The 21086-nt window shown below is 47.2% G+C and overlaps 1 protein-coding gene across 5 annotated transcripts in view; it reads right to left on the bottom strand.

Annotated features, from left to right (window-relative positions):
- Zn72D (Zinc-finger protein 72D) overlaps positions 1-21086 on the bottom strand; it is a 46715-nt gene that overhangs the window by 24431 nt on the left and 1198 nt on the right. For 3 of the 5 annotated variants that reach the window (XR_013313377.1, XM_077658695.1, XM_077658696.1), the window contains exons 2-7: positions 17017-17212; positions 15511-16236; positions 10612-10845; positions 1596-1742; positions 935-1071; positions 195-345 (exon numbers count right to left, since the gene is read on the bottom strand). Coding sequence is in view for 3 of the 5 variants with exons in the window: in XM_077658695.1 (XP_077514821.1) it covers positions 195-345; positions 935-1071; positions 1596-1742; positions 10612-10845; positions 15511-16236; positions 17017-17212 (1591 nt within the window). In the remaining 2 variants the exon portion in view is untranslated. Of the gene's footprint in view, positions 1-53; positions 346-934; positions 1072-1595; positions 1743-10611; positions 10846-15510; positions 16237-17016; positions 17213-21086 lie in introns of all 5 variants that reach the window. The other 2 variants (XR_013313376.1, XM_077658697.1) reach the window with 1 other exon arrangement.

Raw genomic sequence — 21086 nt, 5'->3', positions numbered from 1 at the left:
ACATCCTCTAAGGGCATGAGAAAGGGGCAAGCCTGGTCTTGCGCTGCATGTACCTGCCCGGACTGGGCCCCCACCCGACTCGGGTGTGCGTGGGTGCTGCCATTGTGGTTGCTGCCGCCTCGGGAGCGATGCCTCCACCCTATTGGTGGTGGCGGCAGCAAGGGCGGGCAAGGACAGTGGCGGGGCCACCCTACCATGGGTCCTGGGGGCCCCATCATGGGCGGTCCCCACGGCGGCATGGGCCCCATGGGTCCCGGGCCTCGGCCAAAGAAGCGACACCGGTCCATTTCATCCTCATAGCGTCGCCGCTCCTCCCAGTAGAGTCGTTCTTCTTCCTCCATCATCCTAGAAAAATTACAAAAACATGCAAGACTTCCTGTTAGCAAGAAAGCAGAGTTAAGAGCAGGGCCCGCACACAGACTTCATCACAAAAATCTGATCCCTAGAGCTCAATGGCTAGAGCAGTGAAAGCAGTTACGGCAACCAGTTGGACTTAAACTTGTGATCACACTGCCGGCACCCATTTTCAAAGGCTGCAGAAAGCTAGACCTCGCATCAGTAACATCCTTCTGAACTAACCACAGCATTTAACAACTATGCATGTCCTGACCATATGCAGTTACAAATATATTTGATAAAAAAAAAATCTGCTTCCGACTGCAATAGCTCATACACAGCTCTAAGTATTTTCATGGTACGTCAAAATGCTGCTTTGACACATTCAAATGAACAAGCGATTGTCCAAAAAGTGTAGCACCTTCAAGACCAGGCTACTGTACCCAGCCTGCAGTGTCACAGACCACATGAGACCTCAGCAATACGCTCGTTGCTCACTGATGTTTTGTACAGGACCCATGAGAAGCTGTAAATAGGTCAATGACCAAGCTAAGCTAAGCAACACTGACTCAAGGGACAGCTCAGCACAGAAACGAACCTCATCTCAGCTCTCCACCGATCTTCTTCGCGCTTCCAGAAGTCCTCTTTCAGTTGTCGCCGGAGGCGCTCTTCTTGCAGCTTGCGCTGCCGCAGGCTAGGCTTTATGTCCACAACAAGGTCAGGGTTCACTTTTTTCTGCAAAGAAGCATTGCTGTCAGAAAAAATCTCAACCTATTCCTAAGAACATCAACAAAATATCACCTTCACTCAGTTTTGGCAAGCACTGTTTCAATGACTGGAGAAAATACTGCAATTACACCCTTCATCAATGCTGCCTGGAGCATGGAATAAGACAATAACATTTCCATTACCAAGCATTATTGAATGCTGCACAGTCGCACCAACGTAGAAAACAGCAGCAGGTTCTGGTACCCACCCTCAAGGACAGCCAGTCCTTTGTATACAATGTTCTTTTCACTGACAGCAATAAATGAACGTACTATATGCTTTTTGACAGTAGACTATATAAAAGGGGTAAAAAAATGTTAACTGCCCGATACAGTGTCTGCTCCTAAGTTGCTTTACATTCCAAACCATGGCAGTGGCCACTGGCTTTTGCTTCACAAAGAATATGCCACAGGATACAAAAAAATTACTTTCTCAATTAAAAAAGTGGGCAGCAAAGCAATGCCGAGGAGGAGGAGAAAAAGAAACCCAACCTTGTATTGGAGACGGTGGCGGCGACCTTTCATGTGCATCTCCTTAGCATTCGGGTCATTGAAGCGGCACTCGCACAACTTGCACTGGAAGCTGAGCACCTTGCCCTCATCATTGCGCATCTCCTCAATGTAGTCCTGACCAACAGGCTGCATTTACACAGGGGGAAAAAAAAGCAATGACACATTACAAAACAGTCAACCACGGCAGTCATCATACCGCCCTCAGCACACATGCCTAAGTCCAAATTACAATATCAGAAAGAGGGTCTTAAAATTTTATTTCAATGAAGCCATGACAAATTTGAGGAGAAAACAACCTTACAATACAGTTGCTGACCAATGTCATATTCCATGGGACCCAACAAATAGTCCCAATAATCGAACAGTCCATCCCCAAACCTCGAGAGCGAGAAAAATAACTGCTGCAGAAGTATGACCTAAATAATCAAACTTCATCATTTCTCATGTTTCAGTTGTAAGTGATAGACTGTGGAGAATCCGACAGATTTTTCACACTCCAATAACTCAGACTTTCACAATTTTTCAGACCTCGCTGAGGAACTGTCATGCATCCCATAGGAAGGTGTACATTTTTACAACGGATATTTCGGATGCCAGCAATACTGCGGAGATCATTTTCACACCAAAAATTAGTTTTTTTTCGGCTTAATGCAGATGACAGCGGACACCACTGTCGCAACCAAGCGGTTCTCTGCCGCTGTAAGAAGTGCCATCTTAGATTTAAACAAAGTCAATCGGACGGACTGGCATGAATAGGCTTTGCTATTTGTTCTTCATGGCTGCCACTAGAGATAATGGCACGCTCTTCGTTGCCACAAAGATGGCCTACACAGCCTGCGCAATCACTGAAAACTGGACGGATGCAGCGTCCGCCATTTCTTGGATGACACAACCTGCGATTATAGTGTACTGTAAAGCTATGTGGGTGAGGGGACGAAGAGGAGCGCATTCAGAGGTGCTCACGTCCACCTACGTCGTCCCATGGGTTACCTCCCTGCCTTAGAAATCATTGTTGCCCATTTGTTAGCAGCATGACCGGCTGCCGCGTCGCACCGTCTGGTATAGCGATGCGAGGTGGTGCAGACGAACGCATGAGCCACATACAGTTGCCGACCGATTTTTTCGGACTCGAAGGGACACAAAAAATGGCCGGAATAATCGAACAGCCCGAAAAATCCTTGCAGTACAAAAAAAAATTAACTTTATTGAGATGAAATCGGCTTAAAAATGTCACTGATTTTTTCTCTTGCTGCCGGCGATTTACGCCTGTATTCGTGCCAAAGTTGTGCTTTCACTGCAAACGCTAGACAGCAAGGTCACGGCATTTAATTGAATACTTCCCGCGCTTCTTTGACGGACCCAGCGGCACCATGTTGTCCACAACCCGAGTGTGCACCACATCGCTCGTCAAACACACGCAAAGACTACGAACTTTTCGTTCAAAGCGGTGGAACCGCCGGATGCAATCACAAAACGGCGAACGGATGTAATGTAACTTCGTGAAGACCGAGCGCCACTCGGTCGACGCGGTCGGATTAAGGGGGGAGACGGCTCTTAGAGGCGAAAAAAATTGCGAAAAAATCGATTTTTCAAAAATGTAATTTTCGAAATCTGCAGCTGTTTCTCTACCACCCTGTGAATTTTCTAATCTCTAGAGCCAATATTTGGGCTGTAAAAGGAGTACAAAACTTCGATCCGAGCTCGCTCTTGGCAAATTTTCGCGCAATAACGGGGCTTTTTCCGAGACATGCTATTATCGTTTCACTGCAGCGATCGCGGCCATCTTGGTCTCGTTTGGAAGAGCTGCTTTTCGTTTTAAATTTCGCGCAGTTCCTGCTCCTTTATGCTTATTGGATGAGGGAGAAAATGCCGCCAAAAAGCAGTCGCAACGCGCGATGCTATTCGCTAGTCGGTGCACGTGACTGAAAGCTGCTATCTGATTGGCTGAAGGGCCTCGTGTCGTCTGCTGGAAGCGTCTGTTGAGCCCAAGCGGTAGCCATTTTGTCAAGGTGTGTTCGCTGGTGCATCTCGCGACGATGTCAACGCCGGCGCCAAAGTTCAGCACGACTCACAGATATGAAAAAAAGAGGAAAAATTCGCTCATTAACAACCTCAAGAAGAGCGCCACGGTCACCTCGAGCACCGCGGACACCACAGGCACCGTGGGTATGCCTCCGTCAGCGGATCGGGAGGTGCCGACCGAGCTAGGCCTAACGGCGCCGCCGGTCGCGGAAGCCTCATCGGGCAGCGGCCGTGTTCGTCGCGATACCAGAATGCCGCAACCTTCCGAGATAGAAGAAAGGGACAAAAAAGCCCAGGAGAAACTTCATGAGATGGCATCAGCGGCAGCAACAGAGCGAAAGGCAGCATTCTTCGGTGCAATGGGAGACGCCGCAACTGCCCCACCCGGCGACACCTTCTCCATCGTCAGCTTGCGCTTGGTGAACGAGAAAATCTTCAGCGCTCACTCAAAAAGCGCCATTTTAATAACTCTGGTCAGACAGACTACCTTCCAGGAGGTTATTAAGTGTCTGCTGATGCCAGTATATAAATAAATTTGAAGTACTTTGCCATAAACACCACTTCGTTTGTTTTTGCTGTTTTTCTCAAAATGGAAATTTTGGACTCGTAGCATGTCCCAAACTAGCATATCTCAGCAGCTATGGCAGATAGAACCATAATTCTTTTTTTAGCAAGTAGCCATATGTGTAGTCTACACAATGTTGGGAGTAGAATTTGTAATTAAGGTTCAGAAATTTTTTAATTTGCTCTAGTTTCTGATTGCAAGTTAGGCACTATTTGTACCTTGAGTTTCAATGTCTTTAAAAACTACTTATGATAGTAAAATTAAAAAACTGTTTCCAACATTGTATTCATTTCTGTTTCTAGAACCCAACCAAGTGCAATTTATAAACTTTCTAATGTGTTTTTTCTCTTAATTGTTCTTATTAGTGAGAAGGGTGTAATTAAGTGTATCTCAATAACTACTGATCCTATCATGAAACCAATGACATTTTTGGAATCAGCATGAAAAACTAGTCATGGGTGTGCAATTTGATTAAATTTGGTGCAGAAACAAAATTTTTTTCTTTAAGAGGAGCCTCCCCCCTTAACCCAAGTGACGAAACGGCAAACGTATGAGACCCGCCGCGGTGGCTCAGCGGTTAAAGTGCCTGGGTTCGAACCCGACCGTGGCGGCAGCGTTTCGATGGAGGCGAAACGCTAAAGCACCCGTGTGCTGTGCGATGTCAGTGCAAGTTAAAGATCCCCAGGTGGTCCACATTATTCCAGAGCCCTGCACTACGGCACCTCTTTCTTCCTTCTCTCAGTCCCTCCTTTATCCCTTCTCTTAATGCCCGGTTGAGGTGTTCGCCCAGATGTGAGACAGATACTGTGCAATTTCCTTTCCCCAAAAGCCAATTTTCAATTTTCAACGTATGAGACAAGGGATAACTGTCCGCGACATCACTGGCGACAAAAGCAAGTTGACAGCGATGACAATCCGACTGCCACCTTGAAGTCTCAAAGAACGGAGGGACCTCTACTGGCAAAAATGAGGTACAGAAATTATGTCAAGCCAATCCAACTGCAGAGTAAATCCACCTCAATCCAAGACGACGCCTTTTGCACCGACGAAAAGCCGATAAAATAGCAGATTTTGGCCCGCAGGCGACTGAAATTAGTCCGAAAAATCGAGCTTTCGGACTTTTTGATGTTCGAAATATCCGTGGCGAATATGTATGTGCTTTTATGGGGTGACTGACGGTGCCTCATCGATGTCCGAAATACCCGTCGGCTACTGTACTCGAAGACAGCTTTCTGTGGCTACGCAGGCGAAGCTACAAGCGCGCCGCCAGCCTCGCTCTCTCCCTCGTGAGAGAGAGATAAGAGTGCACTTCTGGAAGCCTCACGCCTTTGCCCTCGTAGCTTCCACTGCATAGGCACAGAAAACTGTCCCAAAGTATAGTATTGCTTGCAAGGGGCGAAGTTCGTGATTTTTAAGAAGTTTTCTCGCTGAAATATTTTTTCAAGTTGAAAAAATTTTGGACTGTTTCGATTATTCGGACCATTTCCCAGGATCCCAGGCAGGATCTAAAAAAATCGGCCAGCGACCATATTAGAGCCAAAGTTGATGATTATGGATTTTTATGGCGCAAGGGCAGCTATGGCCAAAGAGCGCCATGTCACAAGGTATTTTTCTTTTTCTCAAGGTGGGGTCAAAGAAAGACCCATTTCCCAAGCACTTCACCCTAAATAAGCCGAGCACCAGACCAGGGGGAAGCTTGTACCCATTGTATCACCGGTGGGTACCCGGCGGCACTGGGGATCGAACCCCGCACCTCCCGCATACGAGGCGGATGCTCAACCACTTGGCCACCGCTGCGGTCCTTTAGAGCCAAAGTGACGCTTCCATCGCGTCCGCACCCCCTCACGTCACGAATAGCAGTCTGTGCAACACAGCCATTGGTGAATTCGCCGCAATGAACTCCCCTAGCCACTCTACGTGTGCTGCCAAGAAGTGAGAGCAATGCTTCCAGGGCAACAATGGTCGTGAAGAACAAGAGGAGGAACCCACGAGATAAAGCAAGCGCCTCCGACTGCGCCCGCACTTGCCCTGCACCACGGTGTAAACAGCGGTGGACGCTGCCGCTGTCATTTTCAATGTGATCATGCAGCCTAGCTTACACTCTCTTTGTAGGGCACCTATCAACAAGAAAAAACTGAAGCGGATACCGTCAGCGCGAAACACATGCAGCCAACTTCGCTGTCGCACCTACATGCCACTCACTCATACACATCTGCACTAGCACTAACATCAACTCACACTGATTGACGCGAGTGTCAGTAAGGCGATAGGAGTGCACTCATGAGTGTCCGGCCTACTCTCTGCTCACCCCTTCGGGAGCCGCATGCAAAATCTCTGCAGTGGGCTTCCCCGCGTATCACAGCTGACCAAAGTTATGAAGGCAACAGAACGAGTATCACAGGCATGTGCATTAGGTAAGCAACACATTGTTAAAAGGTCAAATACACAAGCAAAATGAGTGTGCTTTCATGTTGCGATTGTAGGAAGCAGGTGATCGACTGTCTTGTTCTCATCAAGTGTCGTACGAGGCAAAGCCTTCTTGCAGAATTTTGCATGAGGTTCAAGCCTATTGGCATCCGAACATGATTAGCCCATGTGATTACAGCAGCGAACAGGGCGCCTTTATACCATTTTCTGGACACTTTAAACTCTTATCTTCGGATAATATGGCGAAATATTCTGGTTCTGCCTAGCTGAAGTTATGGAAGTCAGCACGGCATTCGATCGATGGCGAATATTAAGAAATTTCTAAAAATCAATTACTTGAATCAAATATGAGCCAAATATCAAACAATTACGTTGAAATATTTGCATACCCCTAAAAATTACCGTATAAACTCGTGCAAGGGCCGCACTTTTTTCCCCTGATTTGAGGACCAATTTTCGAGGTGTGGCATATGCATGCAATGTGCGAATATTGTTTTTTAAGTAAAGATACACCCATCACAGTATGAGTGGCATTTATTCTACGTTCAATTGTCACTTGCGGAGTATTCCGAACCCCGAGCTGCTGCTGTGCTCTGGTGCACGCCCATTCCACAAGAAGTTGCACAGCATATCCGCTGTCAACGCATAGCTGTTGTTCCGTACTTCCATCACTTAGCAGGACAGCTCTTCTTCCAGTTCGGTAAACTTTCCAACTTGCCTCGGAAAGCACGGTTTTTGCAGCTTGTGTTCCTCAATGCATACTTTTGGTTGCGCTATTGTAGGACGCACTTCTCGGCCAAGTCAAATTTACTGCCCGCCACACGCTTGCCTATCCGAGAGCAAACTCCCAGCTGTGTAGACGTTACAGAAAAAGGGTAACTAAATACACTACTCGTTACGCTAAAAAAAAAAAAGCAACATGTTACCACCCTACGCTACCTACAAAAAAAGTACCGCATGTTACTTTACAATTACTTCATGGCCATAAATTTTACTCAGTGTGTCTTCGCTGCAAGAACTCACGATAACAATTTTATAAAGCTCATATTTCACATAAAGCTTCTACCCCAAAAAACGATTTTAGCCAAAATCCTGATTTAACGACAATACTTTTCACAGATGTGCAGGAGCTTAGCAATGTTATAGTGGCCTAAAGGAGTCAGATACAACTTGAGTCTGCAGTGAAGCTCCGCCCACATTTAGCCGCCACACACAGAAAATTCCTCCACGGCGAAAAAGTAGTCCGCTGCTTAAACGTTTCTCGTTACCTAAGGAAGAAGCTTATCACAAGAAAATAATTATGAGCTTTAGAATTCTGATACATAAATTCTGTGATAGAGTCGAGCCCACATATAACAGCCCCACTTAAGACGAACTTTCGCTTATAACAAACGAGACCTGCGCGACCGTCAAAATATACATTATTGTTTCAATGGCGCAAAATCACACGTATAACGAACGTCATTAAGCCCTGCTGATCGGTTAGAGCGAATGGACGGCATAACCCCGCCGCCGCGATGCGAGATAACCTGCCTCCGATCCGTTGTGCACCCGGCGCATGACTTGTTTTCCCAAGCCTCAACGCAGGCGATCTGCCCGCCCCGTTTCGTGCCGCTCTCAAGCGAGCTATTCTTTCCCTGCCGATGCGCCTTCCAAGATCGCACTCCCGCCCCTCCTCGCAGCTCCGCTTCCTTCTCTCTCTCTCTTGCAAATCCGTGCGTGGCCTCCACAATCAACTGCGCCGCCGCCTGGGCTGATCTCGGAGGCCATGCTCCGTGAAGTAAGCCCGCCGTGGGAGCCAAGAGGTGGCTGCACTGACGCTCACGGATGCCCCTCATTGGTCTCTCTGCTGGTGCTGTGCATCTGTATATCTTTAGCTTGATTGCCGCCTGTGCACGTTGCAAGTCCACCCTGCCACGCGCTTTTGTCACTCTTGTTGCGGTGCGGACGTTTCGTTGACTTCGTTCAAATCTCGGGCCTCGGGACGGCGGATGGGAACATTGTGCCCATTTCCATTGTATTCAGCGGTAGAGATGATGAAAGCGGCCTGGGAAGAGGTGACGGCCATTGGCGAGCGGAAATGCTTCCGCAAGGCCGGCTTCGTTGACAGTGTCTGATGACCAGCCTTATGCTTCGGAAGATGACCAGCCCGGCGGCGATTTGTGGCAGCGCGTCGTCGACTCCAACATGGGGGGTCATGGTTGGAATGATTTTATTTCTGTCGATGACGATGCCGACACCGCGGAACCGTGCGCGGACGAGGGCATCGTTTCTGAAGTGCGGGAGTGGGACGAGAGTGACGCGGAGGAATTAGATGAGGATGAAACTTCGGAGCCAGCACCCATAAGCACGCCTGTAGCAATGAGCTACATAGAGAGCTTCAGACAACCTGTCTATGCCAAGGGCCTCGGCGATAGCACGCCTCTGCTTTAAATAAACTGGAAATCTCCCTCATCGGATCTGCGCTGCAGAAACAGATGTCCATCAGAGACTTTTTCGCAAAAAAAAAAAAAAAATTGTGTTTTGACAAGCAACTGTCTTTAAAGCTGTGGTCCACTTACTACAAACTTCAGGATATAACGGAACGGATGCCGCGTGACGCTCATGTTCGTTATAAGCGGGCTCGACTGTATAGCCAAACAATTTAGGTTCGGCTAGCGGAGTAATACAGGATGCAGAGGACGGCGGCCCGGTGTTACAAACTGCTGTTTTTTAAAGTTGTATCCTCTGGTTGTAGCAAATGGTGAAGCCATTTTCTGAACGTGACATTTCAAACACAAAATGGCACTTCATCATCAATTATAAATCCACGAAGAAATCATTGCTGAACTCTCAACAAATGTACAGTAATTCTGAAAAATGTGATGTTCCAAATTGCTCGAATGCTTCCACTCTTTAGAGAGTTGTGTGAATGAGTGGTTTGCGAAGTGGAGGTAGGTGAAGGCAAGTGTGTGAATGAGTGTTCGTGCACGAGCTTCGTGCCTTAGGGGTATTCTTTTCCTTTTAGTGGGGTGCGTCGTCAAGGGCAGGTGTTTTCTGGCATGCATACGAGCCGCAACAAGGGTCATCTGGAGCACTTGTACGTTTTGTTTATTTCCAACATCACTTTAAATGCTCTACGCATTTTTTCTCTAAAAAAAAATGGAGAGGATGGGGGGGACAACTGGAATAAAAAGTAACTAGTAACGTGACACCTCACGTCACCGAAAAATGTTAATGGAAGTATGTTACCCGTTACCGTTCCGAAATGGTAACGAGTACGTTACTAAGTTACTGAAAAAATTAACGAGTTACCGGTAAAGCCATTACTTGTAACGCGTTACCGCCAACACTGCTTTCCCAACTCCTGTGCCTTTGACAGCCGCAAAAGTGGCAAAAGGCTGGAGCTGGTGATACTGAAGCCGATATGGATAGCGGGAGCTCGCGGCAGAGGAAAAAAGTTGATGATGATGATGAGCTGGGGCCTCTGACGCCATCCGTGGGTGGTACCTGGAAGCTCCTGTGCACATTGTCGCCCCCACGATCAAGCGCTCCATTGCTTGCAGCTGGAGCTGATTGCGGAGGACACGGCGCATGCATTTCGAAGGCTATTCCCGCGCGGGTCATGGAAAGTGCGGTCCTACACGGGTGCGGCCCTTGCAGGCGCTTATAAAGCACATTCATAATGCACACAAGACAGGTTACTAAATCTTCTCACGCGCTGCATGGCTTAAAATTACAGAGGACTATTATGGTACAAAAGAGATTACTAGAGCTTTTTCATTCGCCGCATGGCTTTAAACTACAGAGGACTACCATTTTCTAACTTAAACCTTGGTCCCACTAACATCAAGAGCACCAAAAAGGCTCCACATATGTCAAAAAAAATTTCAGTCCCCTTTGAGTCTATCACAATGGAGCTGCCAACGCTGTGGTGGCCAGCCAGGCAGCCACTAGAAAAAGGGCCAAACAAAAGCAGGAGGGAAAGATTTAAGTGCTCACCTCTGCGCCTTTGTCATCCTTGAGGGCATCAGCTGAAGTGTCCTCAGCTACAGGAGGGCTTTCAGACTCAGTGGCTACCTTTGCCGCGCCTTCGGTGGTACTTTGTGACGACGCAGTGGTAGTAGTGGTGGCCGTTGTGGCCGGCTTTGTTGTGGTAGTGGTGCCAGTGGCCGCGATCACCACCGGCTCTGTCGAGGGAATGGGCTTGCCCAGCTTTGTGTGTAGCTTGACCACCTGCACGTTGCATTTGGCCCATGGCGATGCCATCAGTGTCGGAACACCTTCTGCTAGCATTTCAAACAGACACTGGACCCAACAAGTATGAAAATGCTAGCACAAAGCAGGCCTGCAGGACTATGAAACCGAAGCAGCTATCTCCATGGATTTGCATCAGAACCAACTTGCATTTTCAATCTGTTGCACAATTCTCAAGACAACCACAAAGGGCACAACTATGCTATTTTGCCCCACTGGCAACAAAGCAGCACAAAGGCCCAACATAGAACTTGCTCCAGTGATTACCTGTTTGCCATTCACCTGAAAAATAATTCGTCAAATTCAAAGTTTTGCGTGATAGCACAGTGCAAGGAATTGCCAAAAATGCCAGTGCACCTAGTTAACACTGGTCTTTTTGAGATCAAAAAATGGCCATTTGTGGAATCTACAGCTATTATTCACCAACTCTACCAATTTTTTTCCTTCAGGAAATCAGTATTTTGATCGTAATATTAAATTCAGATCATTGTGTGGGCTGAATTTATGCAGGAGAAGGCAATTTAATGGCATGAAAATTTTGGACACCTGGCTGTCTTAGTACGTCGATATCTCAACATCTACGACAGATAGAGATGTCATTGTTTGCTAAGGGCAGCTGAAGGCACAGGGTATGCAATAATAAAAGTACAATTGATCAATCACACTTCAAAAATCTATAATTTTGCTAAGCTTACCAATGCATTATTTTCACACCCCGAATGTTGATATTCCAAGTGCTGCAAAATTACTAATTAGAGTAAAATGAAAAGAAAAAAAAAAGACAGCTTTGATCATTGCGCTCTTTACTCACCATACTAAATAGCCCTTAATTTTTACTTGAGTAGTAGTTTGCACCAATGAATGACTAATTAAAATTATCTTAGAAAATAACTAATTCATGAAAAACAATTTCAGAGTTGAAAGGGAGAGGCTACCCTTGAGCACCAACTTTTTTATTTCTTCAGATATCTGAATGAAATTTCCAGGGTAGGCTCGTAGCAAAAACATTCGAAGAACTACAAAGTTTTGTGGAGCTGTGCCCAACGGTTCTCAAGTTACTCCTAGGAGTATATCAAGGTGATTTACATGGATTGCTTGGGACATGCCTGGAGAATTTGCAAGCACTGAAATTCAGTACTGTAATTCCTGTATAGGTACCCCAGGACAAGACAAGGCCATTTTTCTAAATTTCCTTGCTGAAAAATTTTAGCACAGCCGTGTTACTAATTAGACCTGCATTAACCAAATTTTAACGGTTAATCACAAATTCCAGATACAATATTTTGAGAAAACGAGCTGATCTTGCCCTCAGAAATATTCAGGTATGGAATAAAAGAAACCCCATGAAATTCTGATCAGCAGTTCCCGAGATACAGCTTGACTGAGCTGCCACACCGGGCAAAAAATTGACTGAGAAAACGGTTTTCAAAGATTGAGAGAACACCAACTTCTTTGTTTCTCAAGATGATGAAATTAAGAACTACGTTTACATGGGTTCCTAGGGAGAGGGCTGGAGAATTTGCAGAATCAGCTGGCACTGCGAAATTCATTACAGTAATTCCTGGATAGGTACCTCAGGCAACAATACCCTTCTAAATTTCCTTGCTAAAATTTTTTTAGCACAGCAGTGTATTTAGTTACTAATTAGACATTCACTAATTACCAAATTTTAATTATCACAAATTCCAAACACAATGTCTTCAATTAATTAACTTTTCTTGCTCTCAGAAATTTATCTACCACACAGGATAAAAAGAAATAAAAATAAAACATGGAAATCCAATGAGTGGTTCATGAGATGATGCTGGGATAAGCAGCCATGCAAGGCAAAAAAATAATTCCAAGAAAATGGCCCTCGATAGTTGCAAGATTTCGAGGTCTAAAATGATCCTGCTGTACAGTTGGAGCTGTCTATGTGCCCTTTTTCTTTGCCGCCTCTGTTTTCACCTCATTCCGTTTCTCAGCCTAGCCCACGCTGCTGGAAGCGGTGACGCATTCCTTGAGTGCGCGCTTCGCCATGCAAACAGACCTCGTAGAACGCTTCCATGCACCGAACATGTGTTGCGGCTTGAATTTCATTTCAGGCATCCCGACTGATCACGCAAAGATCGACAGGCTGCATAAAACAGTTATAAGGGCACAGCGAGAGACCATAAAGACGGCGACCGCAAAAATGGCAAAAGGCGAACACACCGCACAAAGAGCAAGAAGCTGGAGCAGACGACGCGCAGTGGGGCAGCCGGTGGAGACCATTACGCCAGCGTGCGCAGCAGACTATTGCAGCCGCCCAATCCCCTGCGTTCTCGAGGAGCATGCGCTTGGCCAATCATAGCCTCGGATTTGACACGCGGAAAACTTGAAAGCCGTCGCGATGCCCCCAATCAAAAGCTTGCCAGGCCTCGAGCACCCCACCACCGCCACAGGTAGCAAAGAAAAGTGCGCGCAAGAATTCACAAAGAAAACAAGACCAAAATGGCAGTGCTCGGTTCAGCGGGAAAAGAATGGTGGGCGCGCGTAGTTGGAGAATCTCCGGAGTTTGCTCATGGCTCAGGGGCCACGGCTTGTTATATATTTATTTTCAATATTTTCAAGACGAATTACACATTGATAACTACAGAAAAGGTAGTACTACCGGAATATATACCGTAAAAACCTGCGTATCATACGAGGTTTTTTCCCACATAATTAGCGTCCTAAATTTCCGCCTCGTACTATTTGTGGATCCGAACAAAAATTTTAGAAGTTGCTCGAAGTTTTGGTTTTGTTATTGCGGCATGGCTATGGCTGGGTTTTGCTATTGGCGCGTGGCTACTGCTTGGCTTCGTTACTCTCGACAAACTATGTCATGATGTCGTTTCTTTGTTGTTGATCCGGTTGGGTGTGTCGGGGGTTGCTCACGCGTAAGCCACGCTTCGTAAAGTGGATGTTTTTTCTTGGGAGCAAGATGTCAGGGTCTCGAAAACAGTACACGGCTGCTTTCAAGCGAAAGTGATTTTAGCTGCGGAGAACATCGGCAACAGTGCAGCCAGGAGGCAGTTTGGTGTCGTCCAGGGAAGCATTAGTGGATGGCGACAGAAAGAAGCCCTTTTCGCATGCAGCGGAAAGCGACGAAGCTTTCGCAGCCTGAAGAATGGCGCATTCCCAGAAATTGAACTTGGCCTGACGTAGTATGTACGGCAACAGCGAGCCACGCATCTAGCTGTGAGTGTGGAGCTTATGCAGGCAAAAGCTGGAGCTCACAAAAGAAAAAGGAATACCGGGCTCTGCCTTCAAAACGAGCAAGCATTGGATCCATCGCCACATGTGCCATGCTGGCTTTTCACTACGCCGGCGGACCTCGATTTCACAGAAGCTGCCTGTGAGTTTTCAGCGCCATGTCATTTCTTTGCACAAGTCAAAGAACTTTCTGTTGGGCCAAATAGGCAATGCCAATCAGATGCCGGTTTACCTGGACATGCCATCGCCCCTCACCGTGCACGAGAAGGGGTCTAAACAAGTTAGCGTCCGGTCCACTGGCAACGAGAAGACGAGTAACAGTCATGTTATCATGCACAGCAGATGCAGCAAGCTCCCTCCTTACGTGACCTTCAAGAGGAAAACAATACCGAAAGGTGAGGAGCTGCCGAAAAATGTCATCGTGAGATGTCATGAGAAAGGGCGGACGAATGAGGGTCTAGACTTGGACTAGGTAAAGTCCGTGTGGTGTAGGCGAACTGGTGCACTGTTGTCTCTGCCGTCCATCCTTGTGCAGGATCCGTTTCGTTGCCATTTGGCCAACTCGAAGAAGAGGCTGCTACGCGACTGCGACACTGAACTCGCGATTCCGGGTGGGATGACGTCACAACTACAGCCCCTTGATGTTTGTGTAAACAAACCCTTCAAGGACACAGTCAAGCGGTGCTATGCAGAGTGGATGTGCTCAGGTGAGCCTGCAGTGACGCCAACCGGGCGGCTGAAGCGGGCTTCGCCAGCCACGCTAATGGATTGTGGACGCGTGGGCGGCAATCCCAGATGATCTTGTGCGTCGTTCTTTTAAGAACGGCGGCATCTAGAACGCCCTCGATGGCACGGAAGATGAGTACATTTGGGATGACTTGTCAGACCAAAAAATGTCCAAAGAAATCGCTGCTGAAGATGAAAGTGTTTGAAGGAAGTGAAGTGCGGGATGTGATTTGAATAAATGTCTCCTCTGAGCTTTCGTCACTTGTATTATACGCAGTAAAACCTTTTCTCCCCATTTCACGTCTCTAAAACTTCACCTCGTATTACATTCGTGTTGGCATTATACGTGGGCTTTTTACGGTACTTTTCAAAAATTGACTTTTTCCCGATTTTTCGTCTCCCCTTATATTGGCATAAAAAACTGAGTAAGGTGATTGTTTCATTAGGATTTGACTAAAAATAATAAAAATAGGTCTAAGATCATTGTCAACCCTTAAGCATCACGTTCTCCCCAAAATGGCCATTTTGCGCCCCCAACAATTTGTCCACAAACAGTACAAACAAAAGCCTGAAGACATTGCAGAGTAAAAGAAAAATCCAAGCCAATGAACGATGACTATGCTCTCATGCACCCTGGACATCAAACAATAGCACTGTCACCAGGAGAAGTGACACCACCTGTAATCCTGCAACACAGCCTACCTTTTGATGCTTGGCTCCCCGAATGTGAGCAGCGTAGGCATCCGAGCCAGTGCATGTAACATCGCAGAGCTCGCAGCGCAGGGCAGTGCCCCCCCGGGGCAGTGGTGGTGTCCCTGCCGTCCCATTGCTTTTGAGGGCCGCCTCCTTTTTCTTGTGCTTTTGGCCCTCCAAATGCTCCTTGTATGTCTGAGGGCCCGCACATGAGATCTTGCACACTTCACAGTAGTGCAGCTGCGGAGCCTTAGGTGGCGGCTTCGGCTTGTTTATCTTGTTCTGGAAAGGACCGGGCCGTTTGTAAGGGCCCGGGCCAGAACCCACGCCACCTCCGCCGGCTCCACCAGCACTCACACCACCGCTGTTCCACGACATCTTGGCCCCACCTCCGCCACCACCACCACTGTTCTGGTTGCCATGGTAGCCACCAGAGTTCTGCATGCCTCCGTAGGAGCTCGAGTAGCCAGAGTAGAGGTATGTGGCAGTAGACGTGCTGCCCCCCGCTCCCTGCTGCTGCTGCTGTTGCTGCTGTGATGGCTGGCCAGTGTTGGCCTTGGGCCCCGATGGAGGTGCCCGATAGGCCGAGGCAAAGCTGCTCTTGGCTGTCGGTTGGGCCGCGTAGCTAGAGCTCACGCTCTCGGCTGTGCCGGTGGTGGCAGCCGCGTTGCCGTACGCCGTGCTCACTTGGCCCTGGCCGTAGTAGCCCCCCTGGCTGCTCTTGTCATACGTTGCCTGCAAGAGACGACCGAGAAGCACATCAGGTTCAACCATGCCATTCATGCCAAAATGAAAGCATGTGTAGACATGGCATATGAACATCATAAACCAGCCTTTTCAAAAAGTAGCTAGCTTTGTGAAGCACTGACAATACACACAAAAAGCCAAGAAGTCGCAAGTAGTGCATCGGGCTGTTTTGGCATTCAAGCACCTCCTGCTTTAGTTACATTTTGGCTTGCAACATTTTATAGTGGTGTATGAATATTGTAGCGGTAGGCACAAAAATAGCGAAGACCAGGAAATAAAAGGCTGAACTAATACCACAACAAATGACTGACACAATTGTAGTCTGCAGTTATGCAAAATTACACTTGATGCTGTGAATGTGAAATGTGACAGGAACTTCAGTACTCTGTCCACTGAAAAGACAGCTTCCTATTGGAAGTATTCACTAAAGCCATAGTGGTCGCCATTTTGGTGTCCACGCAGGACTGAGAAATGCTACACTGAGTAATTGGGCTCATTAAAAAATGCACTTCTGAGTTCACTGTTAATGAAAAGATGCCGCTTGGTGATACGAGACTAGCTATACATTTCAGGCATTATGACTAACCCCAGGTTTCTGCCAGCTCCGTGCAACGCATTGATAATGCCAACAGAACACAAGAAAGCTTTTGGGGACCTTTACGTGCACTACAGTGAACAACCACAAGTAGATCCCCACCAAACCATACTAGTTACACTCAACTAAGACCAAAATAACACCAGCCAGGCCAATGCCGGGACGTCTCCTACCTGCTGCCGTGGGGCATAGTGGAAGGCGGCAGCAGCCGCAGAGGCGGCCGCCGCAGCTGCCGCATTGTGGGTGTCATAGGCACTGTATGCGGGGGCTGCCCGAGCACCAAACTGCTGAGGCGTTGCCGCCGCGGCAGCAGCGTGCTGCATGGTGTAGCCCGTCTGGCTGGCAGCTGCTGGGTAGGTGCCAGCCGCACTGCAAAGATAGAACATCACACACAATGTTGCTAGCCTGCCTTGCCACGAGGGAAGATGCAAGCATAAAACATTTACTGCAAAATCCCAGGTACCATCTTGTGTAATGTGAACGGAAGCCGTGCTGCTTCACTGAACTAAGGCAGCACGTCTACATTCTACACGCCAGTTGGATTCAGCTTGTTTGATCAATCTCTAGTGCAAATGATATTACCATGGCTGGACTAGCTCAGTGTCATAGCAAAACTTAATTCATTCTTTGCCAATTCACCTTTTTAATTTGTGCTATGTCATGTATTAACATTTATCATTTGCCCAAACATGCTTCTTAAAAAAAGCGCACACACACAAAAGAGTGGAAGCCTTCTGAATAATAAAAAAAAAGTCAAACTTCAAATGAAAGCAGACAATGTGCCCCAGGAACTAACCAGGTCAGTGTTTATGAAGCGGGCAATGGCTACCTGTGCAACTAAAAGAGAATGCCCTTTCAGACAGGCAGGGCAGCATTAAAAATCACAACCATGGAAATATTAGAACGCCAATAAAATGTATGTAATGAGTGCACAAGGAACACAGTACAGTTGAATCCCGGCACAACGAAATCCACTTCAACGAAATTTTCACCATAACGAAGTATTTTTCATTCCCCGCGAAATCAATGCGTTGCAAATTTCCTCGAAAGCGAATTACTCGAAAGCGAATACAGCTCCAATGTTGGGCCAATTACTTGTGCTGCTTGGGGTACGTGCGAAGGCCACCAGTCGTACGAGGGCCAAAGATGAATCCAAATCCAGTCGCCAGCCTCCCCTCCCCGCCTTTTCTGCAGCCCTAGCCGCCATTTTCTCGTGTGTCGGTGTGTGTTGATCGTCGATCTCTCGCTGCAGTCTGATCTCATCGATCGCCTCTGCCATGTCGCCACCAATGAAGAAGCGAAAGTTTATTTCACTAGAAGAAAAGGGTAGAATTATCGCCGAAGCGGAAAGCTGAAAGAAGGCAATTATTGCCGCAGATTTTGGCATCGGGCCGAGTTCGCTATCGACGATTTTGAAGAATAAGGACAGCATTAGGAAGGCACTTTCATCGGGCACTTCAGCGCAGCACAAGGAAGTGACGCGACCAACGTATGAAGAGCTCGACAAGGCTGTCTATGCTTGGTTCGTCGATACGCGAGCAACAAACATGCCCCTGAGCGGTAAAATTGCACAGTAGAAGACCCTAAATTATGCTCGTTTGCTAGGGCTGAACGACTTTAAGGCAAGCATAGGATGGCTGAATCGCTTTAAAGAAAGGCATAACATCATCGGCAAGGTTTTGTGCGGTGAATCGGCATCTGCGGACGTTGACGGCGCATCAGCATGGGCGGCAGACAACATGACAGACATAATGAGCAGTTACGCTCAGTCTGATATAACGCCGACGAGACGGGCCTCTTCTATGAGATGCTGCCAGCGAAGACGCTGGATTTTAAAGGGCAGCGTTGCCACGGAGCCAAACATAGCAAGAAACGAGTGACTGCGCTGCTGTGCACAAATGTGGATGGGTCTGGCAAACGCCCCCCGTTAGTTATTGGCAAAAGTGCAAAACCGGGCTGCTTCAAGGGGAACAGGAGCCTACCTGTCAAGTATGCGACCCGTGCCATTTTTGCTGACTGGGTGGTGGCACTTGACCGCGACATGAGCAGACAAAATCGAAAGGTTTGTTTGCTCTTGGACAATTGCTCAGCGCACCGCATTGACGACGTCAAGGTCTCTAGTGTGGAGCTGAAGTTCTTCCCGCCGAACTGTACCTCAGTCGTTCAACCCCTGGACAAAGGCATCATCTGAAGCATGAAGTCTTCCTACCGGGAGAGGTTGATCCAGCGGCTTCTCCTGAACACCGACACTGGTAGGGAGACGAAAGTCGATCTTTTCATGGCTTTAGAAACTATGGCTGCGGCATGGAGAGCAACACGGTGCAGCGTGATCCGCAACTGCTTCAAATATGCCGGGTTTGTTGACAGCAAGGCGACCAGCACGACTGCAGCCGCGGAAAGTGTACCATCGTCATCGACTCCGAGGATTGACGTTGCTTGGAAATCGCTCCAGGAAGCTGGAAACGTTCCTGCAGACATTGCGCTAGACGATTTCCTCGACGCTGATGCGGACGTGATTGTCCACGAGGAACGAAGCGATGAAGACATCATCAAAAGGGTTCGCGAGCCGGTGAAGAGCCGTCCGATCATGAAGACGACTCCGCTCAAGATTTACCTGCCCCGGCAGCCTCATCGCAGGTACTGGATGCCTTCGACGTTATTAGAAAATTCCTTGTCACACACGATGACGACGTTGCGATGTCGCTGTTAACAGAGTGCGAGAGGCGCGTGACGCCACTGCTGGCAGTGAAGCGCAAGCAGGCTAAGCTCACAGATTTCTGGCAATAAAACTATGTTTTACAGGAGTTATTGCCTTGCATTTTTGGTTAATTTCTCGACAGTGAAATTTCTCACGCGACCCGTCGATTTCGTTGTAGCGGGATTCAACTGTATCCCCTTTACATGATGACACAGTGAAACTCAACAGCTAGCAGCACAACTGTTCTCCACTCCCCTATTCTCATGAGTACATGTGTGCTCACCAACTCTATATCTTCTTCATGAAACTGCTCTGAAAAAATCAATGGCTGGAAGCAAAACATTTTTCACTCTCCATGGTAGCCGACAAAGGCAGGGGTACATTATACTGCAGCAGAGAATTTTTACTCCTACTAAAATCTGTGTCGCCTCAGGCACTAAACTATCCGGCAGCAAGTGTAAATGCTGTATGGATTTTATTTGGTAAAAGCAATTTTGCTTAACTTTACATTTTTACCTTTTCATCACAATTTCTCTTTCACTAACAGTAACCGCTCAGAGCAGAGGAAAAATGAACAGGAATTTGTTCAAATTCTCAACCACTCGAGACATGTTTATAAATTACTGCAAGACGGTGAATTTTAAAGGAGTAGACACACCAACTAAGTTGTGTTTTGAATTTTTGAAATGATGTGCAGCACATCAAAAAGCGTGGAAAGCCGTGTGGACTGTGCTGACAAGTGATAAATAATTTATACATTGAATTTTTATCTCTCATGCTGTTCCGGTTCAGGTTTCAACAGCGAAACAACGGCTGTGACGTACAAGTCTTGTTCAGATCATGCGAGGCAAACAGAAACTCCGCTTTCATTTTAATCCACACCAACTCTTTTGTAAGCACGCTCAAAAGTGGGAATGACAATAAATGAGCCTGACAGCCGTCGTTCGGCTTTTGAAATAGAAACGACACAAGAAAAAAGAAAACAATTATTCACCTGCCGTATGTGTATTCTTAGTTGTGACTCAAATACAATTTTCCAGCCCGTCACTCAGGAGAAAAAAAAAAGCACCCAAAAATTTGGTGTCTACTTTTATAATGGTGCAAGGGCACATGTAGCAAAAGAACGCCACTGCGTAAAACCTTTTTTTGTTTATGCAAGGTGGGGGTCAAAGACCCATTTCCAGACTTCCCCCCATTAGAGGAATGCTTAAACCCACTGGAAACCGATGGCTACTCGGCAACACTGGGGATCAAATATCGCAATTCCCATATACGATATTACTGCAAGGTGCAAAGATCACAAACATTATGTTTTAAGGAACTGTTCTTTGCTTCAAAGGTACTACCACTACCACTACGCTAGATGCAAAAAAGTGTAGACTACAGCAGCCTGCCAGAGCAAATACTTTTCCTGAAGTGCAGCCCTCTTCTATTATGTATAACAGCGCCCTGTTGAGCACAATGCTTCCATTTTGACCAAGGCTTTGTTGCAGTCTAACAGTCGCTCACTGTTCATGGAAAGTAGCCGTGGGTATCTGTACATAC

The sequence above is a fragment of the Amblyomma americanum genome, chromosome 3 (genome assembly GCF_052857255.1).
Source record: "Amblyomma americanum isolate KBUSLIRL-KWMA chromosome 3, ASM5285725v1, whole genome shotgun sequence".
NCBI classification, from domain to species: Eukaryota; Metazoa; Arthropoda; class Arachnida; order Ixodida; family Ixodidae; genus Amblyomma; species Amblyomma americanum.
This window is presented reverse-complemented; position numbering and strand designations above follow the sequence as displayed.